Raw genomic sequence first — 14,451 nt, forward strand, 5'->3', positions numbered from 1 at the left:
TCTTATTTAGAATTCAACATAACAAAAACAATAATACTGAAAATACAGACAAATCTTTATGATGTATGTACTTGTCATGAAATGAAGATGTCATATTCCAAAAATCACATAAATTGATCAAGTAGTTTTTTTTCTTTTTACTAAGAAAATCAAATTTTATGATGAGCAACACAGTAGTCAGGAGTCACCATGTTGTTTTAGAATGTGTTAAAATTCAAGGATGATAACTCAATTTGACTACTGATGTTTTGTTTGTATTCAAAATAATTAAAACTTTTTAATCACTAAAAATCGTAAATTTGATTTTCTTAGTTTAAAAAAACACTTAATCAATTTACGTAATTTTAATTTATGCCAGTACCAGCAAATTCATAGCTTCACTATAATATTCATTTGCTAATATCTTTCCTCTGATAAGAACACATTTCTTTGAAACTCTGTGGTTTAAGAAAATCTTAATGTTTCTTATTTGAATATCCTGTTGAACAATAAATTCTTGTAAAGTATAATTTAGTCTTAAATTATATTCTTCTATGACAAGCTCTATTTCCTAATTTGGTTGTATTGAGCTTTATTTGGTTGGGATTACTATATGAATATTTAAATTTGCTTAAAGTTTACAGAAGCTTTTAGTTTGTAAACTTAATTTTTACTTTTTGATTTATATATATAACATTAAACTGAATAAGATATCCTAAAATTTATACGTATTTAAAAAAAAAAAAAATCTTACTTTTAATCTATTGGCTTATGCAACCTAATGTTTCGCTTGATACGATCTTCTTTGGGGCACAATACATTTAGTGGTTTGAACTCAATATTTTAATTTTTAAAAATTTGTTCAAAAATGGTATGTATATTTTACTAGTACAGCTACCCGGCATCGTCCAGAACAAAAGTGTAACATATTTCTATTAAAACTTCTATCTACCCCTGTGTTTCTCTCTTTCCATCTCCTGTTTACCTTTCCTTCTTCCCAAACCCCACCTTCTCCTTTGCCCAGCCCATTCCTCGTCCTGAATATGCACACACTAACAGACAGACTTCTTTATATAATGGATTCTTCATGGAATTAGCCGGAATTAGCTGGTCTTTTCTTTCCAAATTAGTACATAACACTGACCCATCACCCCACCCCCACCAAGAAACCTGGTGTAGTTGATCCTCAGAGAATGAATAATATATTCTAAATTTTAGATCCTATTTATCCAAGGCAATGCTGATCAAGAACATACCAACTTTGTGGGCCTTTGTTTTATAGTTTTTTACATTTAGCTAAACATACAAAGATGCACCCAGATACTACTTGGCAAATATACTCAGTGAACCAAGTACAAAAGAGATTCAAACAATTGCACTTAAAGGGATGGTTAGAATCTTTAAAAAGATCTTTCAGTTGGAATGTATGAGATAATCGGTGAATGTCATCCAGTTGGTTGCCACATCCCCAGCTTGAAGAAAATGATAAAACTTTAAAAACAAAAACGTAGACATTTGTCCTTTATATAATAGATATATTTATGTGTAAATTTGGTTCATGCCACTTAACATGATGTGCCCTGGGGAATGTATTATCTGAAATGTTGACTTTTTAAAAAAAAAATGTATTTTTATTTTTTTATTTATTATTTTTATTTTTTAGATATACAAACTTTTGCACAAGTTTCTTGTCGAAACAAAGCTTATATATATCTAAGGAAACGCTGTTTATTTTTAATAGTCCAAAGACAGGAACTCACTGCTTTTTTTTTTTTTTTTTTTTTTTTCATTTTAAGGGTTTCTCCTTTTTTAGTTATTTAGTGCTTAATGTTTTTTGTTTTTTTTTCACCATGAACAATCCAGTTTTCAGCTAAACTGATAACGAATCTTAACAATTAAAGATTTCATCATGTTATTTTTATGTTTACTAATTCATGTTTATTATTTTTACTTCCATAAAATCATGACAGCTGGTAGCTCAATTGGTAAAACACCAGGATTGGAACCTCAAGGTATTCAGTTCAAAACTTGTTTATTAATAGTGAAGCTGCTAAGACTGTTCGTGAGATATTGGTGTCGGGAATTAAATTGATTCAGGAAGAATGTTGTTTTTTTTTTTTTTTTTTTCTTTTACCTAAAGATGGTTTAAATTTATGTTGGATGAAAAATGTGCTTTTTGTAAATTCCTATGATCGCATTTGTGTCATCAAAAAATTATGTTCATATTGAATTCAGAAATTGAATTGCTTTTTTTCTTTTTTTCTTTTTTCAAAACTGTTCTGTTGTGTTGCCTTTTATTGTTTTTATTTTCATTCATTTTGGGATATTACATGTTACATCATTGAAAGTGTTCTTTGCATAAACATGGATATTAAAAAAAAAAAAGATTGGAAGTATTTGGAATAAGATGGAAAAATTCTCAGTATCAGAGATTGAGTATATTTAAATTGAATCAGTGTTTTATGAAATTAGCAATTATAGAAATTTGATTCTATGTTTTCACTGACATATACGGTGCTCAAGAAAAATTTGACACTTTATAGAAAGGAAAGAAAAAAAAAAAACATCTTGACCAATAATTACTCCGTTCTCAAAATTCAAAGTGCATCTCAGGATGTTTTGCCAAACACTGCTTATTCAAAGAAACTGCCCTAAGTGTCCACTACAACCTCCAAGTTGGACCTAAACGTAGAGCATGCAGTCTACACATGACATCTTAACACCAGTTTGATCCTGGCAACCAGCTCATTCTTGGTGTTCTTCTCAACTGTGTTCCACGCATAATAGTCCATAGGATTACAAGCAGTTAAGGAACCGGATGGAATTGGTGAAGATGTAAAAGTTTTCAAACTCTGAGGTGTCACATGTAGTTGAGTCCTGCTCACACATATGACCTTCCCACAGCCATCCTCTACTGAGTTTTTTGATAACAGTGGACAGCAACTCTATATAATGTCTGAATAATTTTTTTTTTTTTTTTCAAAGATAATGTGGCCTTCTCTGGAAGAGTACTCTAAGAGCATCACAGTTTGAGGAAACTTGGTTTTCATGTCATGCAAACTGTGGACTAGCCACGTGTTGTTTTACAGCAGCTCCTGAGAAGAACGAGAGCACACACACACCCTCCAGCTCAACTGCATGTTTAACCTTATTGAAGAGTTTCTTTATTTTTGTAAGGCAGTTCTCTTGGGCCCTCTCACCAAACCTACACCTATCTCTCTTATTAAGGTTTACAGTGCCTACTATGATTCTTTTTACTAGCCACTGGTTACACATCCCTATTACAATTCTCCAGCTTATACTTCATGGCCTCCAAAGTATTCAACAAACTCTGAGCTGCAACTAAGATTTTCAGATATTTTAATCTGACATAACTCCTTATGATGCAGATTGCTCTCTTCCAATATTCTGGTGTTTTCCGGTTGTCTGTCCATGGTTTCTAATTTTCAAACCAACCAATCATACACAGAAACAACTATCCACCGCACTTTATTATTATTAAATACTTCAAATGGTTCTGAAATTAGAGAATATCAGAAATTATTAAATTTGTCTCAAACTCTCTATATAAAAGTTATATAGGTCTTATCAATGAGGATTTTAAAATTAACTCAAATATTAATTGTATATATATTTCAAAATATATGTCCTTATCAAATAGAATTAGTAACAGGTTTTTATTTGTTTGTTTGTTTTTTTTTGGGGGGGGGGGCGTATTTGTTGTTATTGGGTATTTGGTTTGGTACATTAAACTCAGATTTGAAATGTTTTTCTTCCCGTTTTTTTTTTTTGTGTTGTTGGAATAACAACTCCTGGAATTCAAAATGGTGTATTTTTATATATTGTTTACTAATAACTATTCACTTCTTAGTTATTTTAAAGTTTGCATTAATAAGGCTCTCAAAATGCATATTACCTACTGACCCAATGCTTCTAACAAAACATTTTATTCATTATATATATATATATATATACATACACACACAGTGATGCAAAAATTTCGACTCATAAACAAGTTATTATACTGCTTTAAAGATTTAATATTTTTTACATAATTTTAATCATGTAATAATGAAATTTTATCTCTTCTAAATTACACTTAACATTTCTGCAAGATATGTAGTTTCAACATGATTTGATCTATCACATTTTGTGAATGCTATGTGCAGATATTTAGATAATACATTTCCAAAGAAATGGATTGGAGTCCTTTTGGATTTTTCTCATAGGTAAATCTTAAGTCAGTGGTTTATGCTAGCAAACAAAGAACTTTATTAATGCTAGAAAATAGCATTCCAAGAAATTGGAACTCTATTTCAAAAAAAATTAAAAATATGATTTGAATTCTTTGGACTACTGCTCTCGTCTTGAGTGTTATTTTTTTCAGTGTTTCGGTCAATGTAATCTCCAACTTTCTTCAGGTGTAACTTGTCAAATCGGAATTTTTCTGTAGAACCTGATAAAGTACTTGATAAAATTCAGTTGCAAAGTTACACGCTTCTGGAGATTGAAGGCTAAATCCTAAGTGTGGGCGACACTCAAAATACAATTGCAAAATACTTAGGATTTCTACCTAATCATGGCTGATAAAATGAGAGCAGGCTATCTCCCTGGATTAAATAAAGGGTTCAGTTCGAAATTCTGTGCAGATTCTCGAGTTCGACAAGAAACATTATAAAAATAATATTCAAAATGACAACAATAGTCCGAAAAATCCAAATAATCTAAATAATCAATCCTCATCTCAAAAATTCAGAAACAAAATAAATTAAAAACGTAGGCTCGAAAATGTGCAAAGATGACGTCTTCAGTATTAGAAACTGTTTTCAATATTTGTTGTACATTGTTATAGTCCCTACTTTTGTGGTCCCTACTTTTTCACAACTATTTATATCTTTCACTGACCATAATTTGTTCATATATTGGAAAACTAAAAAAGCTATTTTTATTTATTTAGAGTTCTTCTCATCTTGATGTTATGTTCATTTTGATCACACTTTCTCACAGTTACTTGGCAACCATTTGCTTATAAAATAGTTAAAATTTAATGGTTCAAATTATATTTCTGAATTTTTGAGATGAGTATTGATTATTCATATTATTTGGATTCTTCAAACTACTATTCTCATCTTGAGTGTTATTTTCATAACGTTTTTGTCAATGTAACTTCCAAACTTCTTTAGGTGTATCTTGTCAAACTCGATAATCTTTCAACTGAACTTGGCAATCAGCACAGAATTTCAAGTGAAACCCTTAAAATTCATACTAGAATTGTCTGCAAGACACCATTGCGTAGTGGATATAGTACTTGGTAAAACTCAGTTGTAAAAGTTACTTTTTTGGGGGTTGAAGGTTGAATTCTCAGTGCAGGTGACACTCAAAATACAATTGTGAATTATTTAGAATTTTTACGCATCATAGCTGACAGAATGAGAGCATGCTACCCCCGTGAGTTAAGATTCAGTTAGAAACTCTATGCAGATTCCTAAGTTTGAGAAGATATACCTAAAGTCATAGGTTACATCGATCAAAACTTTGTGAAAATAATACTCAATATAAAACAGTAGTACAAAGAATGTAAATAATATGAAGAGTTCAAATCATTTTCAGTTAAAATTGTATCTTTACATTATATGCATGTGTTGTCTCCTCTGAGGACAATTTTGTACCTGCGCCAAATCTTAACCTTATTTATTTAATCAAATTAGATGGCACAAAATCTTTTGACAGAATACTGGCTTATTCCCCCAAGAGATAGCATCTGCCACAAACGTCTGCCCATATTCGACCACTTTCTATTCTTAAAAATAAAATGCTTATTTCTTGAAGTCTTTTTTCCCCCTTACCAACCTAGTTTATATCCTGTTTACGACTCTGTGCTGCACAAAGCATTTAATTAATATTTGTACTAGTACCCTCCAATATTATAGACTTTTTTCAACTTGGTCTTGGGTATGACCTTATAAGACAACCAGTGGTAAGGTGCCATTTGGAAACTCTAGGGAATGTGGAGTTGCCCCTTAGTTACTATTGCTCCTATGTTCACCTTGACCCAAAGAGGTAATATCTATTTAGGCATTTGCTGTTACAGGCTGTCTGAAGATACTGTCTTACTGACTAGATATGTACCAAACATTGATATTATTTTTTTTCCTTTCCCTTTGCAAAACTCAATCATGTTCTTCAAAGTCAAAAACAAGAACACCATGGATAAATATTGGAAGATATGGAAGAACTTGAAGCATAAAAATTTTAGTGCTTGTATAGATTGGTGATCTATTAAATCAACATATTTCCGGTGAAAACATTACGTATTTGCTAGTTATGTCGAAATCAGTATAAATTCTAAAAATTACAAAAAAATGATCTAGTAGATGTACTTTTTACAAAAAAAAATCATTCACAATTATGTTTAGTTTAAAAATGGTGGACCCTTAATGTAAATCAAGGAAGATAAATCATTTTGTCATACTGACTTGATCACACAACTGTTCCACATTAAAACATACAATAAATTTGATAAATTCTATTTTTACCTGTAATTATTTTTCTACTGGATTATTTTTCATGATTTTTAAAATTTATTCTAATTTCAATATGACACAATGTAAGAACGTTTTCATCTGATATGCGTTGGTTTAAAAGATCACCAATTTACGCAAACACCAAAACTTTTACAAAATTACTGGATGTAGCATTAAATAACCCCAAAATAGTTGACATGACATAAGAAAACTAACTTATCAAATTTTTCAACCCAAATGGAGATAAGTGTGTGAAACATGTCAACATTATAAATAACAATAATAGCTTGGCTTGTTTTTTCTTTATTTCTATTTTACTCTCACGTGATGCTTTTATTTCGGTAAATTTCTTTTGATATTTTCTTATGTAATCCAATAAACTACTGGACAAAGTTTTTAAAAACAAAAAATATACAAGATATATAAGACATCTCAAAAATAATGTAGCTAAATATTAAAATTTACTTATAAATCTTTTCATTTTTTTTTTTTTTGTTTGTCTTTTTCTTTTGCTTTTTGCATTTTTACATCTTTTCTTTTCAACAACTTTTCGATGGAATTTCAGTTTTTGGTTTTGCTTAATTAATGCAAGAATTTAACTCATTAATGTTTCTTTCATCTTAAAACGTCTTTAAATTAAAATTTTAGATGACTGTTTGGTCAATGTTTTATTATTACCTTTTTTCCTCCATTGCAGGCGGTGGATTTGCCGATTTTAGCCAATTCAGGAGCCAAGCATCTACACCAACTGGCTCCAATGCATTCTCACCAACGTCCAGCGGTTAGTTACACTCTCTTTTTTAGATTTTTGCTTGCTCTTATATTTTCCTTTAAAAGTTCTGCTTTTATAAAAAACTCAAATTTATATGCAAAAAAACTAGTAGTACTTAAAAAGATTGTTTTTTTTTGTTTTTTTTTCTTTTTATATATATACATATAACATGCAAAACTATTGTAATGGTATATATATATATATATATATATATATATATATATATATATATATATATATATATATACCGTTACAATAGTTTTGCATGTTACTACAATCTTCAGATCGCATAATTTTCAAATTAGAGGCGAATTCATACTTTATTATGGTTTGGAAATTACATTGTATAAATATGAGGGTAGTGTGTGTAACCATAGGAATAGGATATTAAAAGTACATAATCTTTTAAAGTATAATATATATATATATATATATATATATATATATATATATATATATATATATGAACAAATGATTAATAAAACATGTTGAAAGACATCTTGAAAAAGAGTTAAAAACATATTTAATTTTAAAAAGGAAGCACAAGATAAGTGGATAGTCCTTAATCCGCGGAGTTTCGAAGAAATACTCTCCTTCTCATCAGAGGGCAGGAATTAGCAAAATGCGGGATCGGATTTTGCATATAAAAGTATTTAGTGAAACTACAAGTAAGTTACAGATCTTACTTGGTTAAAAAAAGGGTGAGGTAAGGGGAGTAGGAGGTAAAAGAAAAATGATAAAAAGATTTCACATGAAATATATATATATATATATATATATATATATATACATCAGAATGAAATGCAGTAAATCTACTGATATGCAAATCCAGTGATTATTGGTCTTACAAAATATTATTGGATGTAATATTTTACATATAACAATCCCAGCAAAATAAAATTGCTTAATATACCAGATAGAGCAAATAAATCATAATTTAGGAATTTAAATTTTATGATTTGAAACTGTTAAATTTCAAATATTGAATTTTTATTATATGCAAAGCAAAGAATACAGTTTAATAAGTATATTTCCTTACCCCATGAGTTTTCAATGTTTATTCATCTCCTCAGAGGAAAAATATTAGCAAATATTATAAATGGTTTGCACCTAATTTGCTAAAGGTAATAAACATAAAAAATTAAAATTAAAAGTTTGTAAATCATTTTAGCTACATAGAATAAGGGAAATTAGATATTGATGCAGAATAAAAAGGGATATTGAACTTCAGATCCAAAATGTATTCTGCATCAATATCTAATTTCCTTTATTCTATGTTTTCGGTAATACAAACTGCAACTTCTCTGGAGAAAATTAAATATATGTAGATATTCTGTAAATTTACAATATATTTATATTATTTATATATTTTTTTTAATATTTCTGGCCTGTTACTTTGTTTACATTTTCGGAGCTGTCATGCGTGTTTCTGTGTACATGTGTTCGTGTCAGCATGCATTACCAAAGAAAAAACAACTTTTGCTTTTAAATATTTTGCAAAAACATTCATTAGATGTTAATAAACATTACAAACTGCAAGTTCTATTCAGATAATTAAGTATCTAATCAGTAAATTTTAAGTATTTTTTAAATTTTCTTTTCAATTTCTATCTTTCTATTATTTTCTCAATATTTTCCGGGTCAAATTATGTGGGTTGTTCATTGCATGGGTTGGCCGATACGAAAGGGACTTCTTCGTTATTGTACCGATACTAGACAGTCAAAAGGTTAATTATAATTAAAAGCATAATTAGATTTTTGGTCTATTTAAGTCTTGAACCGATAAGACTGTGCTTCTTCATTATTGTAAAAAGTTAATTTTTATTTGTAAGCACCATTATAACAAATTATATTTTCTGTCAATTTATGTATTCCATGATTCAACAAAATAAATGCTTTTGGCAGCAATTTCTGTTTTATCATGTGACATTTGCCGTGAGAAATAGCTTACATTTCTATTTCCTATGAAAATTATTACCTTTAATTATTAACTTATACATTATCGTTTTGCGTGCATTTTGGATATTTTCATTACTGCGACATGGCAATTTATTAAATATTACTGATTTCACTTGAACATTATTATTTCTCTTAGTACAGTACCGAACAAACAACAAAATTATATTGGAAAGCAATATCCACACGTACTGAAAACACGAACATAAGAACCATTCATTTTGCCTATGTTTTTTGTTTGTTTTCAGCCGCAGCAACACGTGGCCGGGTACAGCTAGTATAGAAATGGATGGTGGAAAGTTTTCGTGATCGCATGACACCCCTAATATTTGACCTTCTAGCACCCTAGTTCTTAATCTTTTGAACTATCATTATAATACTACATTCTGCCTGCTGGACAACCACTAAATGCTATTTCCAATGGTTTCTTCTCCTTTGTCTTCTTTTTTGGCCATGTCGTTGTCTCTACATTGGCAGCTGCCAAGATAGTGCATGCACAGGTTCATAAGTATGAAAAAATAAAACACAAAAAATCCGGCACATTCTACAAATATCAGATGTGCTGTGTGTGTGTGTGTGTGTGTGTGACACCATCGATTCTCTACATGCTAAGGTTAACATCTATGTTCTGTCAAGCCTATGTTTGTCAGTGGATGTCCGTTCATGTCGATCCTCTAAATCTCTCGATTTAGTCCAAGCCACAATTTGCCCAACTCATAATTGTCAATTGTGAACAACTCAAACTGTATCCAACCATCGAAAGCTCAAGACTGTCCACAACTCGTTAACCTTTATATCCGGTGCTTTGTTCCAGTCATCATATACTATTAAAAAATATGAAAAATGAAAATCAAAACCATTTGTCAGTCAGACTTGCATCTCGTCGATCATCAAAGTCTTTCGGCATAATTTAATTTTATTTTTTGTGTTTTGTTTTATTTGGGTATTTTAGCTTTTCTAATTAGGAAAGATTGAAAGGTTATGTGAGGATGAAAATAAGGTTATCAACAGACTTTAATATTTGTAAACTGGGTTCAAATACTGTTAGCCATGTCACATTATCGATCCATACTTATCTCCATTTTGAAATTCATTCATTTAAATTTTTTTTTTAATGTTTGGCACTAAATAATCTCTGAAGGGTAGATTATGCTATAAAATAAATCCAACTTATTTTTAAGTAAAGTGAAATTTCAAAAATTTCTTTTCAAAGAACTTTTTTTCTTTCTTTTTTTTTATTTCCAGCCCCTCTTCAGCCGTTAGGACTGGTCGGATCATCCGCTACCGTTTCGAATGGAGGTTTTGCCGCATTCCCCCAATCATCAACAGCCCCGACTTTAGCAAATTCACAGCCGCAAATCCAGTCGAATGATAAATATGCAGCCCTGGCTGACTTGTGTAACGTCTTCAACGATAATGGCAGTGTAGGTAATGGCAATGCAGGTACCCCAGCTAGCCAGTCGACATGGAACATAAGCAGCAATCCTACCAACACGGTTCCTGCATCTATTAATTGGGGAGGAACCATGGGAGGTATCACCGCTCCTGCTGTAACCAGTGGTAGTGGAGGGTTTGGTTTTACTTCCGTCCCTACCACTAGTGGTGCTCCAATAGACTGGGCTACTCAAACAGCAACTGCAGCGCCTACTAATATGAACTGGGCCACACCCACAGGAGTTGCTCCACCTCAATCAGCATTTGCTAATGCAGGTATTGTGCAAACTTTTCTTATGAAATTATTTGGGGTTTTTTTTATGTGCAAAATCTATATTGATGTAATTTCCTTTTTGTTTATTTTCAATTAGGAAATTAAAAAAAAAAAATATATATATATATATATATATATATATATATATATATATATATAATTTGGATTCTTGGTTCTTAAGTGATATTTTTGATTCTTGGTTCTTAAGTGATATGTTGGATTCTTGGTTCTTAAGTGATATGTTGGATTCTTGGTTCTTAAGTGATATGTTGGATTCTTGGTTCTTAAGTGATATGTTGGATTCTTGGTTCTTAAGTGATATGTTGGATTCTTGGTTCTTAAGTGATATGTTGGATTCTTGGTTCTTAAGTGATATGTTGGATTCTTGGTTCTTAAGTGATATGTTGGATTCTTGGTTCTTAAGTGATATTTTCACAACTTCCAACCTTCTTCAGGTTATCTTGTCAAACTTGGAAATCTGTGCAGAGCTTCAAACGAAACCTTTTATTAAATAAACATGTGTAGCGTGCTCTCGTTTTGAAGGAACAAGAGTATGGATTAAGTAATGGATTCCGTTCAAAATTCCGCACAGATTCCCAAGTTTGATAAGATACAACTGAAAAAGGTCCGAGGTTACTTATCTTGAAACATTGCAAAAATAACACTCAAAATGAGAATAGTAATCCCAGGAATCCAAATAATCTGTTCTCATCTCAAAAATTCAGAAACATCTGAATTTCTTACTCTAAACTTAAAGTTGAATCTAAAAAATCTTGAGCAAACTTCAAAAACTCCAAAATATGTTTGTCCTGGTTAATGGATTAGTCAAGAGAAAGATTTAACTATTTTCTTTGCTACGTGTCTCTTGAGACATCCTGTACATAGTATCATTTCATCGCACGTTAACTTAATTTTTACTCTGAAATTTCCATTTTTTATCAAATCTAATTTCAATATTGAAATATCATTCTAGCATATTCCATGTCTAATATTTCACCATTATTATTATTTAAAAATTGTATACAATCAATATCTTTTTTAATCTTAACTTTTAGTAAGCATTTTTTTTTTTTAATATATAATTTCTCCTGAATTTTTTTTCATATTTTTTTATATGTATTCATTTTAATTTTGCAGCTCCTGTTCTCAAAACTTAGTTTCCAATTTATTTAAATATTTGTTTTAAACCTTCCTTTGACATGACAAATATAAATCTTTGAAAATGATGGAATTTACAAAATAAAATTTATACTTTTTTTATTTTAGTGCCTAACCCATTTGGAACTAGTGTGTTTGCTCCTGCACCAGGAGTTGTTGGAGGGGGTAATCCATTTGCACCAGCTGGAGGTGGAACTGCAGGAAATGGCACCAACTCAATATTTGGCAGCCAGGCACCTCCCAACTCAAATGCAGGTTTCAATCAATTTGGCATGCAAAATGGAAACTTTAATGCGATGTCACCTTCGACAACTGCTGCGTTTGGCATGCCTCAACAGACAGCAAACACATTTGGGGCACCAGGACCAATGGATAAATTTGGATTCGCAACCGTTCAATCTGTCCAAGGTTTCGGAACTGCTTGGGGACAGAATTCTGCTCCAGCAAATCCTTTCATGGTAAATTTATTTGTTAAAAGAATTTCTGTATAATTTGTATGAATTTGCAAGTTACGACTTTTTGATCTGTCTTAGTTTTGGTTTGTTGGCATTGGTTTCTCTAAATTTTTTAGGGGGGTGAGGGGGATTGGATACTTAAAAGAGGATGTTTTTTTTTTTTTTTTTAAATATTTTTTTTTTATTACATTTTCACCCCAAACAAGGCACATTGCCACTTTGTTGTGGGGGGCTACTATCATGGACATAAGCATCAGGGGTACTGTGTAGGATGTCGGTTCACGTTGCACTTGAACTTCTGCATGTCAGTACAGTCGGGGAAGCAGGGACCTGGAAGGGAATTCCAAAGTCTAGCTGTTCTGGGGAAGAAACTACTGGAGTAGAAGGCTCTCTTGCATCTAGGGATCTCTATTGTGAAGGGGTGGGATTTAGCTACTTGTTGGGTTTGTCGGGGGTATTTACATCGAGGGGGCACAAGTGCTTGCAGTTCGTCAGAGCATTCACCGTTAAAGTACTTGTAGAACAGGCAGAGGGATGCAACATTTCGTCGAGGTGACAGAGGCTGAAGTTTAGTTGACAGTTCAGGTCCTATCAAATTGGCAACTCTCTTTTGAACCTTGTCTAGAAGCGAGAAACTAGTGGCAGATGCCCCAGCCCAAATATGACAACAATACTCCATACATGGGCGAATGGTGGCCTTATAGAGGTATAGGATACTTTCAGGCGTTAATAGATTTCTAGCATGGTAGAGAGAATCCACCTTCTTCGCAGCGGTCCTGGCAATGTTCTCAATGTAATTGTTCCAACTCATGTTACCTGTGAACATTAGGCCGAGGAGTTTAAAAGATGTACTTTCAGATAAAGAGTCTTTGGCCATTGCTATTGGCGGTAGGGAAGGTTTCTTGTAATTATTGAAGGCAACAAGTTTAGTCTTAGCAGCATTGAATGTGACCATCCATTTTTGTCCCCCTTCCACGACAGATTGGAGGCCATCCTCTAGTGTTTCTGCTATTTCTTTAGATATGTGTTCATTTGTTTTCTGCCGTGTCTGTTATAGAGCATGGTGTCGTCGGCATACATACCCATCTCACAGACAATTTTGTCAGGGAGGTCATTTATGAATATTAGGAATAACAGAGGTCCAAGGATAGACCCCTGAGGCACTCCCGCATTTATATCATATTGTTTAGATGTATGACCGTCAAGGACAACCTGGATTTTTTTCTTATCTAAGAAGGATCTGTTATGTATTCTTCCAGTGACCCCATATGATCTGATTTTCTTGAAGACCCTCATACCATACCCTGTCAAAAGCCTTAGATATATCTAGAGCTACTGCTCTACCCTCCCCTGCTTTGTCCAGTGACTGGTATATACGTTCTGAGATTAGTTAGGATGTCTGCTGTGAAACGGGTTTGCCTAAATCCATATTGTTGGTCAGTCAGAAGTTTAGCATCTGTAAGGTGATGGACTAGAGCTTGGTTAATTATTGTCTCAAATATTTTGGTGAAAAGTGGGAGGAGGCTAATGGGGTGATAATTTACTGGGTCAGTTCTTTCGCCAGAATTCTTAAAAACTGGCACTACAGAAGCAGTTTTCCAGCAGGCAAGAAAGCAAGATTCATTAAGGTATTTGTTGTAAAGTTTGAAGAGAACTGGAGCTACTTCGGCGCCGCACTTTTTTAATAGCACAGCTGGGATGAGATCAGGTCCACATGCTTTTGCAGTGTCAAGCTTTCTTATGATAGCATGCACCTGAGCAGGGGTGATTTTCAGATCGTCTAGTGTGGGTCTGTCTGCAAAGGAAAGTCAGGAAGGAGGTGGTTAGCAGAGTCCAGTGTGGAGTTTGAGGCAAACCGTCTGGCAAGCATGTTAGCCTTCTCAGTTGCTGAGCAAGCAA

At 32.2% G+C, this 14,451-nt stretch overlaps 1 protein-coding gene across 4 annotated transcripts in view; it reads left to right on the top strand.

Annotated features, from left to right (window-relative positions):
- The window catches only part of LOC145293866 (arf-GAP domain and FG repeat-containing protein 1-like), a 191,818-nt gene that overhangs the window by 168,242 nt on the left and 9,125 nt on the right, over positions 1–14,451 (top strand). For 3 of the 4 annotated variants that reach the window (XM_080140605.1, XM_080140608.1, XM_080140607.1), the window contains 4 exons: positions 1,950–1,991; positions 7,201–7,284; positions 10,477–10,941; positions 12,206–12,555. In XM_080140605.1, the coding sequence (XP_079996731.1) occupies positions 1,950–1,991; positions 7,201–7,284; positions 10,477–10,941; positions 12,206–12,555 (941 nt within the window). The remainder of the gene's footprint in view (positions 1–1,949; positions 1,992–7,200; positions 7,285–10,476; positions 10,942–12,205; positions 12,556–14,451) is intronic. The other variant, XM_080140606.1, reaches the window with a different exon arrangement.

This window comes from Euprymna scolopes, chromosome 15 (genome assembly GCF_053919585.1).
Source record: "Euprymna scolopes isolate OS-2025 chromosome 15, ASM5391958v1, whole genome shotgun sequence".
Taxonomy (NCBI): domain Eukaryota; kingdom Metazoa; phylum Mollusca; class Cephalopoda; order Sepiida; family Sepiolidae; genus Euprymna; species Euprymna scolopes.